The sequence below is a fragment of the Neofelis nebulosa genome, chromosome 12 (assembly GCF_028018385.1).
Source record: "Neofelis nebulosa isolate mNeoNeb1 chromosome 12, mNeoNeb1.pri, whole genome shotgun sequence".
NCBI lineage: Eukaryota > Metazoa > Chordata > Mammalia > Carnivora > Felidae > Neofelis > Neofelis nebulosa.
The window spans coordinates 6,429,985-6,449,954 of NC_080793.1; the positions used below are offsets into that span (position 1 = coordinate 6,429,985).

General features: G+C 57.6%; 1 protein-coding gene across 3 annotated transcripts in view; it reads right to left on the reverse strand.

Annotated features, from left to right (window-relative positions):
- Positions 1–1,085: 1,085 nt before the first annotated feature.
- Positions 1,086–19,970, reverse strand: part of GPR107 (G protein-coupled receptor 107) — a 70,700-nt gene continuing 51,815 nt past the window's right edge. For 2 of the 3 annotated variants that reach the window (XM_058693815.1, XM_058693814.1), the window contains exons 15-18: positions 14,771–14,820; positions 13,091–13,174; positions 12,655–12,773; positions 1,086–6,270 (exon numbers count right to left, since the gene is read on the reverse strand). In XM_058693815.1, the coding sequence (XP_058549798.1) occupies positions 6,174–6,270; positions 12,655–12,773; positions 13,091–13,174; positions 14,771–14,820 (350 nt within the window). In that variant the 3' untranslated portion in view covers positions 1,086–6,173. Of the gene's footprint in view, positions 6,271–12,654; positions 12,774–13,090; positions 13,175–14,770; positions 14,861–19,970 lie in introns of all 3 variants that reach the window. The other variant, XM_058693816.1, reaches the window with a different exon arrangement.

Genomic DNA, 19,970 nt, shown 5'->3' on the forward strand with positions numbered 1-19,970 from the left:
TGGGATCCCCATTAGAGGCCCCATTCTACTGCTCATCCCGCTGTTGGTGAGCCAAGCCCCCCAGGGGATCAGGCACGAGAGCGGGGAGGGAAGTGTGGCCGCTAACTGGAAAACCGAGGCCAATGACACTGATTCTAAGGCCCCTGTCTCTGTCTCCGCCGAGGTGAATGAGGACCACTCTCACGTTCCTGTAAACAGAAACCAACAGAGCCATTACTGGGCCGAGCCCTCGACGTGATCCTCACCACCCCAACGAGGCCGGAGCCAGGAGGCGTGGGGAGGGGGCACAGCCTTCTCTGGCCCCAATTCTTGTGGCTTTAAAGCCAGGGCACTGGATGGATAAATCACAACACAGTGTGCCACGTGGAGAAGCCAGACACGAAGGACAGACGGACGCACCCCATTCACACGAAGCTCCAGGACCGGCAAAGCCGTGGTGTGGCAGTGGCCAAGACGAGGCGCTTCCGGCCGAGAAGGGGCACAAGGGAACGTTCCATCCCGATTACAGTGGAGGCCAGAATACACACTTGTCAAAATCCCTCCAACCATACGCTTGAAGGGTGAATTTTACTCTAAGTCACGCCTCAACGTAGAACATTTGTGGTTAACTAAGGGCACGACTTCTACAAAAACACTTTGAGTCTAAACTCTTGGATTTCTGGGATCCTGCCGTGGGATAACTTGTGCGGGGAAGGGCGAACCGGAGGCCGTCGCGGTGAGGGATCTGCCCCCAGGCTGCGCGGTCCCCTCCCCTCCAGTGGCAGCAGCCGCAGGGCCCGATTTGGAAGGCGCTCACGGGCCCCCGGGAGGCAGGGGCATCCCGGAAACTACAAGGGATTTCTAGTCTGTTCCGAAACCGAGCCCCTGGGGTTGCAGTCACACGTCTGCGTCTCACCACAGCCGCGGGGTCTGCTGAGGCGCATGGAACTTCTCTTGGTAGGAGTCACTGTTGGCAGTGCGAGCAGGTGGGAGGCAGTTAACTAATTTAATGAACAAGAATCCCAAAAAATGATGATGAGAGGGAGGGGGAGGAAGAGAGACAGCAGCCAGGAGTCAGCGACTCCCTCCAGGATTACAAACGTACCTTTCCGTCAGAGAATCTTTATTGTACTATGTTTGCATCACAGCAAGAGAATCCATCCCAGACGTCACCCTGATTGGAAGCCCCACCCGTTACGTGTTTACATAAATACTTTTCCGTGATCAGCAGTGTTAAAAAAAAAAAAAAAAAATACTGCAAACTCCTGCATCCCAATCTAACCTGAAAAGCAAATGATATTTACAGACATTTTGTCCCCCAAATGAAACTTACTTCTGGACTGGATGTGTCTGACTTCTTTGGAGGTCACGTGACCAGGCAAATCCAAATTACGGTGGGCAAAAGCTGCTTAGGGCGTCAAGAACCGCCCCCACGTGGACAAGATTTGGGGATCCTTTTGTATTAAGTGTCTTAAATGCTAAGAAGGTTGACTCTCTGCCCCGCCCCCCGCCCGTCTGACTTGGCTGTCCACCGCAAAACCTCAAGGCTTGCCTCGAAATCAGCTTACTGTTTTGGAAGTGAGTTAGCTTTTCTGTCTCACTTTGACCCTTGCTGACTTGGTCCAGCACTCCTCCTTCCCAGGTGGCCTGCCTGCAGACTTCCTGCCCCCAGAATTCCAACAGTCCCTGGTGCAGCCCGACCAGATCCCTGCTCCCAGAACGCCTGGTCCCTCTCTGCCAGCCTGCTTCCCTCACACGGTGCCTCAGGGGATGTACATGTCCCACACCCTAGCAGAGAACCACCGAGAAGCATTTTTCAAGCACAAACCCTACAGCGGGGCACAGCTGCAACGCCAGGCTATAAGAGAAGGGCCCTGCGGACCCTGGAGTGGTCAGTACGCCAATCAGGAACCACATTCCAGGCATGCCAAGTATTAGCATCAACTCAGGAGGGTCTCTTTTAAAGACCTCCAGCCCAAGACACCCTGGAGAAACCTGGAGTAAAGAGCGATCTTTTGGAACATATGGTATGTTCCAGATGAATACCTTCCCGACAGACCAAGAAGGAGCAAGTCAAAGCCTAACGTCTTTCGTGCGGAAGCTACTCGTTTACGGAATCCTGAACAGGAGGAACAGGCAGGAGGCCAGGGGCGCCGTGCACTCAGCACACCCTCAGTCTGTGAGAAGGCCGGGGCGGGTCAGGGGGAAGCAAAGCGGGGAGCATGGAGCGTGGGAACGGGCCGAGGAGGGGGCTGGGGTCTGCCTCCCGTGAAATTCGGCGCCTTGTGAGCACGAGCCATAACTGGTTCCGCTGTTCCACGGGCGCTGTGGAGCAGGACCACAACCACGTCATCGGACCGCCAAACGTGCTAAGGACCTTCCTCGGAGACGATGCCACAGGATGTGGGAGACGGCCAGAACGCCACTCGCAGTTCAAACAGGCATCTTTCACACTCTTCCTGGTCCGTAAGGACTGGCTCCTGGTAACAGACTCTTCAGCATTAAATAAGCATACATTTGAGTGCAGGGGTCCAAAGCATAAAACACAGCATAGTACCCACGCTCTGGACAAAATTCTCCTTAGCTCAGGAAGTACATCCTTCACACAGCTACTGGGAGCAAATGCTGCAATGCACCAAAGCCTTTGGCCCGTATTCCCAGACGGAGCCTCCGTGGAATTGATAGCCGTGGGCTGAGGGGGGATGAAGAGAGGTGTGGGGAGGAGGAGGAGGAGGAGGAGGAGTGGGAGGCGGAGGGGGAGGAAGGAGGGCAGCTGTGGAACAGGACAGAGCAGATATCCCGATGAGATCGTAAGGCAGGCGCAGAAATCTCGCCTCGACAGGCGCCCGGAGCAGACTTACGACGCGACGGCGCTGCTGGGGCTGGCTGGCCGGCTGTGTCCGGGCGAAAGCAAACCAAACCTGGATAGTTTACTCCAAAGTGGTTTCTTGGAAGAAAACGGAACGGACTCAGGCTATGACCTGAGAAACCATTTTTACACTAGAGGAAGCACCTCCTAAGGGGAGAACGGGCCTCCGAGTCACCCGAGTTGCATTCGGCAGGTTCAAGTGCGCTGCTACTGAAATTTTAAAGCAGCAAGGAACCGACAAGGAGGCTGGTGGAGTCCCCGGCCACTGTTAAGAGCCAGGATTAAGAGATCGATGACTGTTCTTATCGTCGAAGTAGTAGCTTTCTAGCAAAACGCACACATCTCATTGGAGGAAAACAGACCCCCTTACTTCCTGAACTTTCGCCGCCGGCCGCACTTCCCGTCCACAGCAGAGCTCTCAAAGGAAGCACGGGTAGCACGCGTAGGCAGAAATGGGCAGCGGGAGCACAAAACAAAGCTATAAATACTGCCGATCACTCCACGATGTGCACCCAGTCCCTCCGGCCCGATCCCGGGAATACTGAAGGGCTTAACCGCTGCAGCCCCGAGTCCCAGGGAGCCGGCGTAGCTGTCAATACCGGGCTGCTGGAGGGGCCGGTGCACCTGCCTGGCTTGGAACCCATCGGTCGGGTCGGTGCCCTTCCCTCGGGGGCAGAGCTGAACGCCGGCCACAGCTACTACGTGACGAGACGGACAAAGACAGGATATTTTTACAGAACAGGATGGAGAGCACAAATGACTTGTAAAAATGCGGGAGAACCAGTTTTCCCGATCTTGGGCGGGGGTTCTGATTCTTCTTGATCCCTGGCCTCACTTCACACCTGCCAGTTACAACATGGGCTGCGGGCAGACGACCCGCTTGTCAGCCTTTATTCCTAAATCACTGCCTTATCTCGCCTGCACCTTCCGGTTCCGGAGGGGTCAGGTGGTCACGTGCGGCCACTCAGCTGCGGTGTGCACGAGCCGAGAGGCACACGTGTCGCACAGAGAAGCCCGACGTGCTGGCTCACGCCGCGCCGTGGTGGCTGAGGCTCGAGCTCTGCCAGAGGGAGGCGGGCGCCACGGCCGGCTCCGGGACGGCCGTCAGGTCGGCGGTGCCCACGGCCGCTCTCCTCCTCCCTCGCTCCCTCATTGCTTCACTTCCACGGGGACCCTTCCAGGGGGAAGCTTTCATTGCACGTTTGGGTCCTGCCAAGAAGTCTACGACGGCCTGCTCCAGAACACCTGCTCGCAGGACAAACAGCGGACGCGTCCCTCAGAGGGAAGCGCCTACGGGGGTTTGGGCCACAGCACAAGACACATTTCAGAAGCACTGGAACCGTGTTTATGCCACGAAAGCAAAGTCTTAATGTTCCCGTCCTCCCTGCAACTTGCTTCTTCTGTCCTGTAGCCCCAACCTGACTACAGAGACAGAAAGAAAAGGAGGGAGGGAGGGAGGGAGGGAGGGAGGGAGGGAGGGAGGGAGGAAGGGAGGGAGGAAAAGAGAAAAGTTCCCTTAAGTAAATACTTTGGGCAGATTTCTTCACTCCTGAAGGTGGGGAGACACATGGCCCCTTCCCTATAATCTGTGGCAGGGTCAGCAGCGGCAGCGGCCCGGGAAGGAGCCTCCTTGCACCACAGGCCTGGCCACGACAGAACTTCGAGCAGGAAGAGCCTCACAGACCACAGAGGGGACTAAGGTGAGCACGTGAAAACTCTCCTGCCCCTTCATCCGGGAGAGAAAGCGGCCCAGGAGATGGAAAACAACCGCTTTCTGAGGACTCTGCTCAGGTGCCCAAGCCTGGGGTCCTGAGTGCCACCCCCAAGTCCTGAGGCTTCTGATGGACTCCCCCAAGCCAGGGGTGAGAAAACCACCCCAGCAGACGGCCGCTGTCCACCCCCGAGAGGCCCAGGCAGGCAAGGGGTCCCGGTACCCCGGGAGCATTCCCGACGAGGCCGCGCTTCAGCCTCCTGCCCCAGGCCCGTGCGACCGAAACCACGTTGGGAAATCACTGCCAAGCCCACCTTCCCTGCGTCACAGCGGACGTTCCGAGCTTGTCCCGTTATCCAAATGACTTCGGCTACCAGCTGCACCACCGGTCCCCCCGGGAAGCGGCTACCTGTGTCCATCTCTAGGCTCTGGGAGTTGGGAGGGGCCCTCTGCGGGGTCTGAGGAAGAACTCGCCGTCGCCATCGCCAGTCCCTGAGGGTAAAGCTCTGCTCAACCACACCTGCTCTCTTCGCATGCACGCTCCGGGGATACAGGCACGAGTCTGTTCCGTTCCTGTTGGAAAGCCTACCCGGTTTATAGCAAAAGCTTTTTAATGATGACGACTGAGTTGTACTTAAGTACTTGCTTAAACACTACATTTTCTGCCCCCAGCTGCTCCTTAAGGAAGATTCCTCCCCATTTCTCCCCGGGTTCTGATGACACGAGACAGACGCGAACACAAGCACAGAGGGAAGCGAGGTGGCCCTGCTCTGGGCGGTCAGAGGAGCCAGCTGTTTGAGGAAACCCTACTGGATGATGCTTCTTGAGCTGAAAAATACATTTCTGCCCACCCGTCAAACAACACTAAATACCCTTCAATCAAGAAAAGCACTTCCCACCACGGTCCCAGAGCCGTGACTCTAACAGTGACACTCAGCCCTCAGACGACAGAGCCCCTTTGGGAAGACGACCACCGGGCCTCTAGAGCTGCTGGTTCCTGGTCACTTTCAGAATCTGGGATCAAGGTCTGGGGTGACACTCAGGGCCAGGAATCCTGGGGCAGGCTCCATATAACTAAACTGGGCTTGGGCTTTGCTTTCTAAAATAACCTAACTTCATTCCTTTTTGTCCCCCAAAGCTGCGACGATACGTTCTCTTTCCCTTCTCTGTCCCTGTATCCTCAGCCCGTGCTCAGCTCCTGCGACCCTGCTCCTGAGCCGTGACCAGCTCGGGCCTCGCACCGCCGCCCCCCTGCCCCCTCCCCCAAGGTCTCTGCCGTGACACACCTGGGGCGTGACTACCTATTTCCGGAGAGTTCCCAGTGAAAAAAAGAAAGAAATATAAATTAAAAACAGAGTCTTCCTTTTATCCTCCTCCTGGCTACACTGCCCCCCGCAACCATTCCCACCTGAAGGAGATTTCTAGCTGCCTATAACCAGCCACAGGTCCAGTTTCCATAGAAGAGAGTAAAAAATTAGGTTTCCGTGGCGCTTTGTTCCCGGCCACGTGCTCTGTGGTGTCACCGTCGGGAGGTGCCGACCGCCCCCGGTCACCACTAGGACTATTAATAAATTAAATGTTCTCTTCGACAGTCCCCGCCGCCAGGCTGCTCCATCACGCGGTGCCTTCCCAGTCGCCTGGGGTCTCCACCGAGCCATTGGTCACCTTCTTGACTTTCTTCATATTCTCCATCACCCCTGACGTCGTCACTCTGAATGAGGAGAACAAAAAAAATTGGGAAAATCTCAGTCTTGGAGCAAAAGGCCATCGTCACCACAGCACAGCCGGGTGGTTTACGTGTGTCGGCTCTAGAAACAGACCGGCCTGGGTTTGGGTCCTGACCCCGCTCCGGGCTAGCTGTGTGACCTCTGCCAAGTCATCTGACCTCCCTATTCTCAAGTATAATAAATGACTCACGCTTCTCAGAACCGTCATCAGAGAAGGACGAGATTGTCCAAAGCACCCAATCAAGGCACACCAGCTGTTATTACTACGGTCAGTGACGGCCTCTCTCCTTCTCTCTCCCTGTCGCGGCCTCCACGAGTTTTTATGTTGCAGATCTACACGGATGACGAGAGCAACGTCTGTATCAGAACTTTGCGAACACAGAGCTCATCAGGTGTCGTCATTCGGAACAACCGGCCACGCGGATCCTTTCTGAGTCATGAGACACAACCACGGGTGCAGAGGCACCTTCTGGCCCAAAGGTTCTTTGGCCGTCAGAGATGGGGAACCGGCGGCTGCCTACAAACCTGGGGGGCCAGGCTGCGCGGCTCTCAACAAGCACGTGGCTCTGCTTCCCCGCTGTGACCCCAGGACAGGGGCCTCATCTCTGCCGGTGCCTAGAGGCGAGCAGGCGCCACGGAGCCCTGTGCCGAATGCACAGGTCAGACACGCAAGAACATCAGCTTCGGGAGCGTGACGAGCCAAGCACAGCGGCCCTTTCCAGGGACTGGGTCACGGCATCTCTCGAGAGGGTGGGGTCAACGACAGGACAACCCCCCGCCTCACAGTCTGTGAGCTGGACAGGTTCTGATGCCCTCTGGACCCAGGAAGGGACCGGGCGGCTTCGGAGCAGGAGACATCACGCAGAGACACGGCTCCGTGTGGCAGGCACAGCTCAGAGGGGTCACGGGGCAGTGAAACCACTCGAAGTCCGTCAGACCGATACATGGCATGACACGTTTGTCCAAACCCACGGGATGCACACCACCAGGAGAGAACCCTGAGGTAAGTGACAGACTCTGGGTGACGACGACACGTCAGGCTGAAGTTCATCAACTATCACAAACGTACCTACCGCTCCAGAGGGGGATGCTGGTAACCCAGGAGGCTACGTGTGGGGGGCAAGGAGCACATAGAAACCTCTGGAAGCTAAAGAAACTAGGGGAACTCTAGAAAACAACGAGGCACCTATGTGCCCAGACCAACGAGAATTTCCCAGTGAGTAAAATAAATTCGGGCAACTCAGTCTGTCCGAGGACTCTCGTCCCCACCCCCCTCCACCAGCCAGCAAATCCTCTCACCTACAAATGGTAACTCGGTGGCCCTATACGTGGCATTTCTAGAGTCGGTCCAGCTGGAGCTAAAGGCAAATAAATGATTTTACGGGGGAAGGGAAAATTTCCACCCTTTCCCACCCTTCATTCCTGCCACCATGTTGCTGCTGTGACCGAGCCGCAAAGCCATCCAGTCGTCCCCAGAGTTGGGACTTTTCTCAGACAAGAGTCCTTCAGACTCACGGGTTGGCTGTACTTCTGGCAAAGTCAGGACAAGGCGGGCCGCCAAGACGCAGACCTCGGGGGAACCGGGGGGTTCCCGCGGAGGCGGTCGGTGAGTGTACACGCGGCCCCCGGACAAGGGAAACCGGCTCACTTGGCCACGTGACCCAGCGTCACTGCCCGTCGGCCGGGGAGGCAGGGCACGGCTCTCCCCGGCAACAGGCGTGCGCACGCACGGCTGCTCCTCAAGGGACCGGCTGTCTCTGCTTGGGACGGACGGGGGGAGTGGCTGCAGGCCCAGGGGAACCAGAGGCTTTCCACACCCAGCACGGCCTTTCCAAACGCCGGAGGTCTGACGAGAAACGCAGCCTCGTGTCTCCCAGAGCTGCTCGAGGTGACAGCAGCCGCGTGGGGCTACGGCCCTGGCTGCAGAGAGAGCACAGCCCGTTCGCGGGACCCGAGTGGGGCTCGGGCTGCGGCCTGGGACACACACCTGCCCCCTGTCTTTTCCTCATCAGATGCAGCTTTCTGGCTGGTGAACCAGCCGAGAAAACCCTTGCTCTGTCGTGCGGGCCGGAGGAAGGCGGGGCCGCTGGGGTAAGCGGGGGCGGGGGGAGGAGACACGACATCGGGTCCCCGCGAAGTGGCCACTCACTCCAGGTGGGCCGAGAAGAGGTAGGTGCTGAGGTCAACCGCCATATTCTGCCGGTGGTGACCGGGTGGCCGGCTGTGCCGCTGAGGCCCTTAAGGGATGCAGGGGACGCAAGCCTGGGTGATGGGGGGGCAGACGGCCAGAGGCACGTGGCCGGGGCCAGGGACTGGGGAGTGGTCAGTGGGGAGACGGCCGAGGCGACCCTGGGCTCGGGTGCGCCCACCCGCCGAGAAGAGGGCAAAGGCCCCAAGGCCGGAGGAATCGGGGTGTGTGCCGGCACAGGGGGAACGAGAGCAGGTGACGGGAGGCGGGCGGAAGCAGGTCAAGACAGTGGATGGCAGTGACGCCGGCGGGCCTCCGTGTCCTGTCGCACAGCAAACCGCTGGGAAGCAAGAAGGACATCTGGTGCCCAGGTGCGGCAGGCGAGACTGGCCGGCCCCCACCGACTGGGGCTCAGACGCTGCGGCAGGAGAAAGGAGGCGCCCGAAAGCCCCGCACGCAGGGACGGGAGGTGAGGCTCCGGCCACCTCGGGGCTCCGCGGGCACCTCCCTGCGGGTCCCACTTTGAACGCAAATGCCGAAGGGGGGGACAACGGCAGAAAAGCCACCAGGTGACCGGCCCCCGGAGCAGTACCCGCAGCACAGCCGGCAGAGCTCGGCGACGCGGTGCACGGCGTGGAGAGGCCCCTCCGAGCTCAGGTCAGGCAACGGGCCGCAGTGACTTCCAGCCCCAACGGCAGCTCTGGGAAGGCAGGCTCAGCCTCCGGGGCTGCCGCGCGGCCGTAACCTTTCACTTCCCAAACGGGGACAGTGAGGTCGGGAGAGGGCGGGCTCTGTCCTTCTCACCTCTGCTCACTCTTTCTCTGCCTCACTAGCTCCTCGTCGCCCTTGCTCTGGGCTCCGGGCACACCCCCCTGTGGCGGTGCGGTCTGCGCCCCGGCACACTGTTCCCGAGGGACACCGGGAGCTCCCTGGGGGCAGGGCTCCAAACCGCCTGCGGGGCTGACGGAGCCACCCGGAGCTGTCGTGGCCTCCGGTGCCTGCTCGGGGAAGCACTTCCTCGAGCCCAAGTGGCCACTCCTGACTCGGGGAGGCCACCGGCCTCAAGGCCCGAGTGACGGTGGCAGGTGTGGAGCCCAGCTGATGTGCTCCCTGCGGGATCAGGAGAGGCGTGGAGGACAGAGAGGAAAGTGGGGCAGGGATGTGCCTGAGAGAAGGAGCAGGGGAGTGTAACAGAGCTGGAGACAGCAGATGGTCCCACGGCCGCCTCCCACTTCCCTTCTACATCTCCTTTCCTAGCAGAACCCTATCTGCGTTCGCAGCGGAACAGGCCTACTGGACACAGGCAAGATAAAAGAGGGAGCCCCGGGCACCGGCTGCCCCTTCTGCTGCACCAGACCGCGATCCTGGGCCTAAGTGGCCCCTGGACACATCTGTTTCTGGAACCCAACTGTAAAGTACAACCCAACTGAAAATTCTTTTCTGGACTTGAAACGTGGGGAGGACTGGTCGAGAAACAATTCTACTAGTCTCGAATTCCCATTTCCACTTTTGTTACATACCCACTTGAGTGGGAAAAGGTTGGCCGCAACCCTGAGGCCAGCATTCTGCAACGGGAACCCCAGAGAGGCAGCTTCCCGGCCCTGGAACCCACACCAAATGTTTCTTCCGTTCTGACTTCTCAAGACAGCAGAAAATAATTCAGATCTTCAAGGACATGCAAAGCACAGGGGGCTGTGGCCAAGTCTGAACGCTGAAAACCGCACGCACGCCATTCTTTCTAACCTGAGTTTTTTAGGATAAATTCTCTTATCAAAATGGGCAAGGCTCTGGTTAGCCCAGTGAGAGGTGTGCACAGAAGTAAAAGGAGAAAAAGACAGAAAGTCGGCTACTTCTCACTGCACCCTCACTCTGCAGGCTCAGCGGGAGAAGCCGGACGAGGCCTGAGCCGGAGGAAGGGTGGGAGTACTCGACCCCGGGAGGAGCACGGCCTGTCCTGGGCTCAACCGTCAAGACTCACCTCCCAGATGTACCGCACTTCAGAGAAAGGAAGCGAAAACAGGAAGAAAAGAAACTACCCGGAATCGCAAGTCAATAAGGTCGGTGAGTGGCCCAGGGCAGAGTTCGTGTGCCACCAGGGGGTAAGACTCGTCAGGAGGATTGGTTTCCGGTGTGTGAGGCCTAGGGAGTAGTCCCTCCCACCAAGAGGAAGAGATATCTGTTCTGTGGTGAGGATCAGAGCAAGCTCCTTTCTTGAGGAAACACCCTCCGAGGGGGATGGCAGAGAGCTCCCGACCTTCTAGAAAACACAGTGGCTCTGCTCGCCTCTGGCTTCGGTTGTTTCTGGAAGACTCAAGAGGTGCCGTTCAGAACAGCAGCTCCAAGCAGAAGAGGGAGCGGGCAGCCTGGGGCGCGGTGGTGTCCCCGAGAAGCTGCCATCGGCCCTCACACCCAGCTGCGGGTGAGTGCGGACGGCAGGCTGTCACGGCAGCGTCCCTCCACCTCGGGCCCGTTCCGCTCTGTCACATCGTGTTAAGCCCACGGGGCTTTCTCTCCGGCAGAACTTTCTCTCAGCCAAAGGGAAGCCCCAGGACAATTTCTCCGCTGACTTAAAGGCACTTGGCCTCACTCGGCTCCCCGACTTCCTTTCCAGGGGCACCACCCTGAACGAAACCTCCCTCTGTGGTCTCTCTGGCTGGTACATACTTGGCTTTTCGGCCACCGAAGAGCAGCCCCCTTCACGACGACAGGACGGCTCACGCTTGGCCGGCCACAGAAGACGGCGCCATCAGAGTGGTCCTCTCTCAGAACGCCAGCGGCAGCTGAGGCAACCAACGGACAACCCTCGACATCCCGACTTTCCCAAAGCCGCCAGGATAAAGGCCACACCCTCTCCAGGCTCCACCTGACTCGTGCCCCCTGTCCCCACTACCCTGCCCCGACTTGAACACACACAGACCCCTCTGCCAAAACGGTCACCACCGCCATCACGTGTTGCCACAGAGGAACAAAACCTAAAACAAAATTAAAAAAACGTCCGCCATGTGGGGCGCCTGGGTGGCTGAATCGGTTAAGCGGCCGACTTCGGCTCAGGTCATGATCTCGCGGTCCGTGAGTTCGAGCCCCGCGTCGGGCTCTGTGCTGACAGCTCAGAGCCCGGAGCCTGCTTTGGATTCTGTGTCTACCTCTCTCTCTGACCCTCCCCCATTCATGCTCTGTCTCTCTCTGTCTCAAAAATAAATAAAACATTAAAAAAAAAAAATTTAAAAAATGTCCACCATGTGGGGCACCTGGGTGGCTCGGTCGGTTAAACGTCCGACTTCGGCTCAGGTCATGGTCTCGCGGTTCGTGGGTTCGGGCCCCGCCTTGGGCTCTGTGCTGACGGCTCGGAGCCCGGAGCCTGCTTCCGATTCTGTGTGTCCCTCTCTCTTTGTCTCTCCCTTGCTTGCACGTGCACTTTCTCTCTTTCTCTCTCTCTCAAAATTTTTTTTTTGCCACGAGACAAAAATACCTTCACGGTGCATCCTTGCTTCCGATTGCAATGGCTGATGGAAAGGATATGGGGGACATCAAATGACCCAGCCATTCAGCTTCTAGCTGTGGCCCCCAGGGAAGCCCTGCCGTGAGGGGAACGGATGAATCCACCACGGCCTGCTGGTCACGCAGCCGCTCACGGGACTTTCATCTGGGCCCCTTCGACCAAGTTATTTGCTCAGATTCTGCTCTTCCTAGAACGTCTGATGGTCCTACCGTTTTCCCCTCTGCTATCTGTAAAAAGGTATTTCTTCTTCCACAGAGAGCTGTTGTCTGGGGCCCTTCTGGGATCTGCCTTCCGGTCACTGTTCCCGCAGCGGGGCTGAGCACACACAGCGGTCCTACGCTGCCTGACGGCCCAGCAGGGCCCAGCACGGGCAGAGGCTCAGCCTTTGAACCGGGACAAGTCGAAAGGCCACCTGTCTTGCTGGAGGGAGCACCCCTGAAACTCGGCCTCAGGCTAATCATCAAACACCTCAAGGGACCTGGCCCATCACAGCTCGACGGTCAACAAGCAAGGAGTGGGAGAGCCCGGGGCTTAGGCGTCCACGTCCTTCTGCTAAATACAGAGGCACCGTCTCTGGGGCAACACGACGCACGGAGAAGCTGCCCCAGGTCACACCGCACTGCTCTGCGCTACGTCGGGTCCCCGGGCAAAGGAGGAGGCGTGAGAAAGGAGATGTCTTACACTGATTCCATTTCCAGGTCGTCCTCCTGAGAGAGCTGCAGGTAGGGGTTGTCTGAGGCCGGACGGAATTTACATCCCGTTAGGACAAAGAACACCAGCGTGGCCATTTCGTCCAGGAGCTGCAAATCAAAACCCACCCCCACAAAGGGATCAGCACGCTGCTCTTCGGAAGGCCGTGGAACTAGAAACGAACCAGCCCAGCCCCCCCACGACCCCCGGCTCACCGGCCGCTCAAACGCCAGGGCAGGGTCTCCCCGGAAGGTGTGCCGCGCCCCAGCTAGGAGCACGCTGCCCCAAGAGGGCGCGTACGACGCCCTGTTTCAACCTGTCGTCACAGGTATCTTTTCAGAGCCCCTCACATCCCTGCGCTTCCTACAGCGCCCTTTGGCACCGAGTGGCTCTAGGAAGTCTCCACGTCACCGTGTCGTGCACCCACCTGGTACAGCCACTTCCACTGGAACGGAACGGCCAGTTTGAGGAGAAACGCAATGATCCTGGTGAAGTATATGTAACATACGATCTAGGAGGAGAAAAAAGAAATAAGCAATCAAATCAACACAGAAATCACGGCACTTCTTCCAGCAACTGGCTTTCGCAAAGGAACCAGAGAGGAGAAACAGAATTACCCGAGCACAACCATTTGAGGCTAATTAATAAACGTGGCAGAGGGGCGCCTGGGTGGCTCAGTCGCTTAAGCGTCCGACTCTTGATTTCGGCTCGGGTCACGATCTCACGGCTCGTGAGACTGAGTCCGGTATCGGGCTCTGCCCCAGCGGCAGAAAGCCTGCTCGGGATCCTCTGTCTCCCCCTCTCTGGGCCCCTCCTCCGCTCACTCGCTCTCACAATAAATCAATGAACATTAAAAAAAAAAAACCAAAACCAAAACCAAGAAACACGTGGGCAGAGATGGCTTCTCATCGCCAGGTGCCCACCCAACGCTGGGGGGACAAAACATTTGGTGTGGCTGCTCTGAACTCTCCAGTCACCCTTCCCTCGCCTTTTCTACACACACACCCCATTGATCTCCATCCCCGAAGGTCAGTATTTTTTTTATTCCCAGGCTCTGAGGAATGTTTCTGAGGAGTAATGGCAACGCTGCTTTAGCCTCCTGAGCAGACGCTGTGAGCGCCTGAGGCCCACGCGGAGAGGAAGTACCAACGACACTAAGTAACACTAAGTACTCTAGTGAGGGAGAGCGAGGTCAAGGATTCACCGAGATGGCCACTGGGACCTCGCCCGGGGTGGCTGCGCTTGCAGGGAAGGAAAGGTCCAACCACAGGTGGAAGACGACTCAGAAACTTTCTTTTCCGAGTCAGGAAGCGAACACCGGGCGAGCTTACGCCTCGTATATTCCAACAAATTATTATCCTAAGAAGTTACAGCAACTCCCGCCTGTGGCGTCCGCTCATAGGGACTTCTCACGTCCAGATTTTAGGCGTGATCTCGTTTTTGTAAACGGATAAAACGAGCAAGCCAAAGGACGGCCGTGTATGGCATATGCCTGAAGAGCAGCTAGAGGAATGACCACCAAACTGGGACCAGTCATGACCTACGGGGAGGGGAGGGGAGGGAGAGAAGGTCAGGGTCAGAAAGGGCTTTTGCTCTGTCTCTATAGTCCCTGCATTGTAGGAAAACATCAAGCATGTGTTACTTCTCTGAGTATTTAAAGCCAAATTTAAAACTAACATTTATTTAAAAAAAAATTTTTTTTTATGTTTATTTATTATTGAGAGACAGAGAGACACAGAGCGTGAGCAGGGGAGGGTTAGAGAGAGGGGGGAGACAGAATCCGAAGTAGGCTCCAGGCTCTGAGCTGTCAGCACAGAGCCCGATGCGGGGCTCGAACTCACAAACCGTGAGACCATGACTTGAGCCGAAGTCAGTTGCCCAACCGACTGAGCCACCCAGGCGCCCCGAAAACTAACATTTAAAAAGAAGTGACTCAGCTGTTCAATTTCTCTTCTCAAAAGACACAGTTCGGTCGGATAAAATGAAACCCACACGGCTCCAGGTAGCACTTCTTGGGCTTTTGCCAATTCTTGGGAAGTCTGTTTGCTCTACTCCTTGTCCTGGGCTTATTTACAGATCTAGGATTTTTTTTTTTTTTTTTACTCACCAAAACGTAATAGTGTCTGAAAAGTTTCAGCTTTGCTAAGTTAATAGCAGCTAGGGAGAAGAAAGAACAAAATGAAAGGCACGTTAACTTCTTTTCTCATCTTTAAAAGCAAGTGACATTTAAGCGTTCTCTGTCAAGAGGCCAAACCCAATGCAGGTGAGTGCTGCCGGGGGCACATCTACATTTCTGCAGCCGCAACAGCCTGGGAGGCTCTCCCCCCGGTCCCCAGGGAGGATCAGGGAGTTGTGGGAGCAGCAGGCTGGGGTCCCCAGCTCCGGCAGTCTGCTGGTGTACATCTCCCCAGTCTGGGTTCAGCAGCTTTGAACTCGCCATGCTGGGGGTGTGCGGACACCACAGAAATCGGCAGACACTACAGATCGGCCCCTACCCCCCAAAGCCGTTGCTCAACATTTCGGCTCTGCCACCGTGGTCGACACGGCTGCACTCCCCACTAGGGACCAGGGCCTGTCTCGGGTGGGTCCCCGCACCTCCCACTAGCTGAGGGTATAAATTCCATGAACCCACGGGCGCATATTGCAAATTTCACTTGTAACAAGCCCTTTAAATACAACCCTGCTGGCCGTGTCCTACCTTTGGATCGCTCAAGGTCAGGGAGCCAGGACAGCTAACTTCCTGCCACCGCCCACGGCCATGAAATATTGATGACCGCAGAGGGTAGCCTGGCTCCCTCCCTGATTAGCAAGCCTTTCATTCATCATAGACCTTCCTGCAGGAGGCAAATTAATTTGGCTTAATAGCATTCAATTACTGGTTCCGTTTAACAATGGCACCGTGGGTGGAGGAGGCTCCCCTTCCCCTCCCCCCTCCTCTGGCTCATGATTAGTGGGGGGCAGTCAAGCTTAGGGTTCCAACAGAAATCCCTGGAATCCTAACCTTCAACACGATTACCAACGAACAGTATCTGCGAGAACCTCCTGGGAGGAACCGAATGCCTCCCTCACGGGAGCATCAGAAAATCTTTACAGAAAATCTAACCCCACGTTAGATTTGAGCGGCCATGACATCCACGTCTCGAGCTGGGATGGACTCACGTATGCACTCAACCTTTAAAGAAGCTACATTAAAGCAGGCTGATCAGCAAAAGCTTTCTTATCTAGCAACCTATCTGGCAGTCTTGTTTTTAAAATCAAATCTTACCCACTCTGCCATTCACTCTGTCTCTGGGCCAGGCCAAGTCGGGGCGGCTGTGGCCTTTGTCCCCAGGGCGGCTGCTGTCCCTCAGGGAAAGAGAGGCCCCGAGCCTCTCGCAGCACAGAGGAGCTCCACACTCGATGCGAGGCGCGTCGAGGGCAGCGAGAGTGATGCGAGCCTGTGACGCAAGCAGGTGCCCCTGCCTGGCTGGAGGCTAGCAGAGCTTCGCTAAGGACCAAGCGTTAGGACTGAGAAGTGTCAGAAGGCTAAACCACCACGAATTTAAAGCCTCGCACGTCTGTGTGAACGAGGATTGCTTCTGTATTTCTTTTTCACGTGGGCAAGGGGATGGCCCCCCTCCCAAACCAGCCAACTAGTTCTGGAATACGAACACTCGATTCTCCTTGGGAATCACTGAGAAAGGACAGTATTAACAAGGAGACCACTTAAGTAAGAACGCTTGCAAAGTGTCTTGCGAATTTCCTTGGCTGAAAGAAATCCTACAAATGAAACTCCTGCCTTCACTTCGGCAAGAACCATCGGCCAGATGGACAGAAGCATCAAGATTTGAGTCCTAGATTCCAAGGGGCCACGACAGGCCATGGCTGTGGAGGCCCCGCCTAAGGAAGGGCTCCCAACTTAGACCAGGGGCACGAGGGCGAGAGAGAGGGTTCCCACAGGAGCTGGTGTCGCAGCAGAGGTCTGAGCGGGGCTTGGGGGGAGCAAGAGCGGAGAAGCCAGCGGGCAGAGTGCTCGGGAAGAACAGATACGACTGCTCAGGGGGGAGAGCACCACGCGGGGAGGAGGAAGCAGGCCGCACTGTGGAGAGGCTGGGGGCCGGGGGCTGGGCCGTGGGGAGAGCCGAAAAGAGACACCACCGGCTCTCCTCCCTGGCAGTGGCGAGGGCCTCGGGGAGCCCCTGAAGGGTCTGGAGCAGCGGCTGCCTTGGTCACATCCACATTCGAGAACAACTTCTCTGGAGAAAGGATGTTAAGAACCAAGAAAGAGAGCCCAACTGAGGCCCAAACCCTCGAGTTGGTGGAGGTCTCCCTGAGAGGGGGGAGGCAGATCCCGCCTGGGAGGGACAAGGGAAGTCTGACGACCCCTCCCTCCCAGCAGGGTGAAGAGTCTGGGGTCGGGTGAGAGGCAGCACAGGGGGAAGGACGCTGCAGGGCGAGGACCCTCGTGTGAGAAGGGCGCGGAAGACGCCGCTCTAACGTCCCCCCTGCCGCCTAAGACACCCTGGGCCGAGGCAGGCCACGAGGTGCTTCAGAGATGAGCCCGTGCCCAGGCACTGTTCCACAGCAGGACACTTGCTAGGACGGACAAACAGACCTGGGGACAAGCGGCGATAGGGAATGCAGCCACAGAAAGCGAAGCTCGAGGCTGTTTGCAAAACCCACGGTCACGACGGACACCACTGCCAGTCACACGGGAGACATTTGGTGACAAAGTCTGCCGGCCCCCCCGTGCGTGCTCTAGTCACAGCCGAGGCGGCGAAGGCAGGGAGACAGAAGCGAGGGCAGTGCAGCTCTGAACATCTGGGTTCAAATCCCAACTGTGCTGCGTCCTGGCTGTGTGACCTCAGATGAGCCTCCTAGCCTCTCTGGGCCTCCATTTCTTTTTGCCCTTTTTTTTTTTTTTCCTTTTGGCACAAAAAGGTGGCTTTATCACAGCACGGGGGCAGGACCCGTGGGCTGAAAAGAGCTGCCAGGCCTCAGTTTCCTCGTCTGTAAAACGGGGATAACCACACCTACTCCTAGGGTTGTCGGCAGAACTGACGAGGCAGCCGTCGGAAAGCAAAGAGCAGCCGGCAAGCACTCAATGTCTGAGGTCCCAGGATTAGGATTACGGAGTATCGACCCGATACCAAGCGGGCCGTCGGCGGGGTTGCGGCGGCTGCCAGGAGCCCGGGCCCCGGTGGGTACAAGTGGACCGAGCGGGGAGGGGCCGGCCCCGGATGGCGAAACCTCACCAGCAATTGCGCAACAAGCAGAGAGGCACAGGTCACAGCCCCGACTCCCAAGTCGCCTCCTGCTCTGCTCCAAACGAGCTGTCCCCTGGAGCGGAGCAGGCTGCTGAGCCTACCACTCAGCGGCCGCAGCAGGCCGGGCTCCCTGGGAGTTGGGGCTCCTCAAGCCCGGGCTGGCCATTTCCGGCCCCACCGCGACAAACGGCAGAGACGGTCAGAGAGCGAGCCCGGCGGGAGGAAAAAAGCCTCGGACGGGAGTCCAGGGACCTGCGTTCCGGCCCCTGCACCTCCGTGGCCCATCCCTCCGTTCCCGGGCCCCGGTCTGCTCACGGGCAGGAGGAGGTCTTCGTGGCAGGGGTTCTCGCCGGGGCGAGCATCGGAATCACCCTGAGGGCTTCTCCCGGTGCCCAGGCCCGGCCGCCCCTATTACGGAACAGGGCTTGGCCGGAAGGACTCCGAAGGACCTCCCGGGGACGGAGGACCAGGGACCTGATGCTGGCAACTACTTTCTACTGATGAGACTGGAACAGGTGCCAGGAGACAGGAAGCACCCAGCTGTCTGAAACGCTCACCAAGGCAGCCACCTCTGTGACCAGGAACGAGAGCAAATGTGCCCGGCTCGAGGAGGTGCTGTCCCTTCCCTAGACTCTTACCTCGCCTCTGTACACCCAAGAGGAATTAAGAGGCCGGCAAGGAGACAGACGGTCCCCTTCCTTCCCAGGGGACTCCCCTGGGGGATCGTGGAACCGTAACACTGGTCGTCACCATCGACCGAGAGGGAATCACAGACACACCAGGCACCTCTCTCGCTTCGCCTGATGCAAACCTCACGACGGCCTCCACGAAGGAAGAGCTGCCGTTACCACTGCCTCACAGAGGAAAAGCCTCGGGGCCTGGAGAAGTCCAGCAAATTACCGAGGTCACCCAGCTCGTAGGTGAAGAGGCCAGGACTCCCAACCCAGTCTACTTTTCTCAAGAGACCGTGCTCTCCGTGCCTACGCTCTGTACCGAGAGAAAGGCAATTCACAGTTTTGGGATCCCCTGGCAGCCCACGGCTCAAAATGCCCGGCAACGCCCAGGAACCGCAGCAGTCCATCTCAAGAACTTAATGCCAGAGGATTTATGAGACACACAGATGCAAAGGCCCATGACAGTCTCTTAAAGGGTGAAAAATTTCCCAAACGACCCTTCCCTGGGTATAAGGAGAACCGTGAGGCTTAAAACCATCCCCGCCTGCCCCACGCCCTTTTCTCCTGCTTCCTCCCTGGAGTGCTTTCGGGGGGGGGGGGGGGGGGGACGGATTCTGAGTCAAACATAAAAATTAAAGAAATAAGGATGATGGCGAAGCCTGGATGGTGTCGGCGTCGCTCTGACTCACCCTCGAGCTCAGCATTTCCACAGTCTGCCTCAGCTCCGAGCTCAAGTCCCTCTGCAGGGGAGGGCACAGCAGCGGCCCCCATCTTCGTGGTCGCTCCCAGGCCCGAAAGCCAGGCTGCACGTTGAGCCGGGCCCACACTGGTCTGAAAGCATCCGTCTGGGGGAGAGAGCGGCTCCCCAGGCGCCCCGTGGCCTGCCCTAAGAGGAGATCCCACGAATCTGTCTCAGACGGTATCGGGAGCAAGTATGGGGACGGCCGTGATAAGACAAGAACACTGCAGAGAAGGACACCCTGATTTTCAAACTGTTGAGGGTCACGTGAGAAGTGGTACAAGACATGCTTCCAATATGCATTTAAAACCGTGATCCAGGAGTGGGCAAAGCTCACCAGACTGCACGGTTAAGGGCTCTGCGTCCTACTGGAAGCAAATGTTATCGTACAGCAACAGCAAAAAGAAAGAAGCAGAAACGGCCCAACGGACTGGCCGACCACCACGGCGCTCTAGGGGAAGGCTAACAACTCTAAGATTTCTGCTGTCCCATCTGCTGAGCCTCTGCTTTTGCCCGTGGGCTCTAGAACCACATCAGAGGCCCTGTGGGGGCGGGGGGTGGGGTGCTGAAGACCCGCGCTGATCTGACTCCCCTCCCGTCTCTCGGCCAGCCTGCAGCCTGCGCGATACCGGGAGCCTCGCTAGTCTG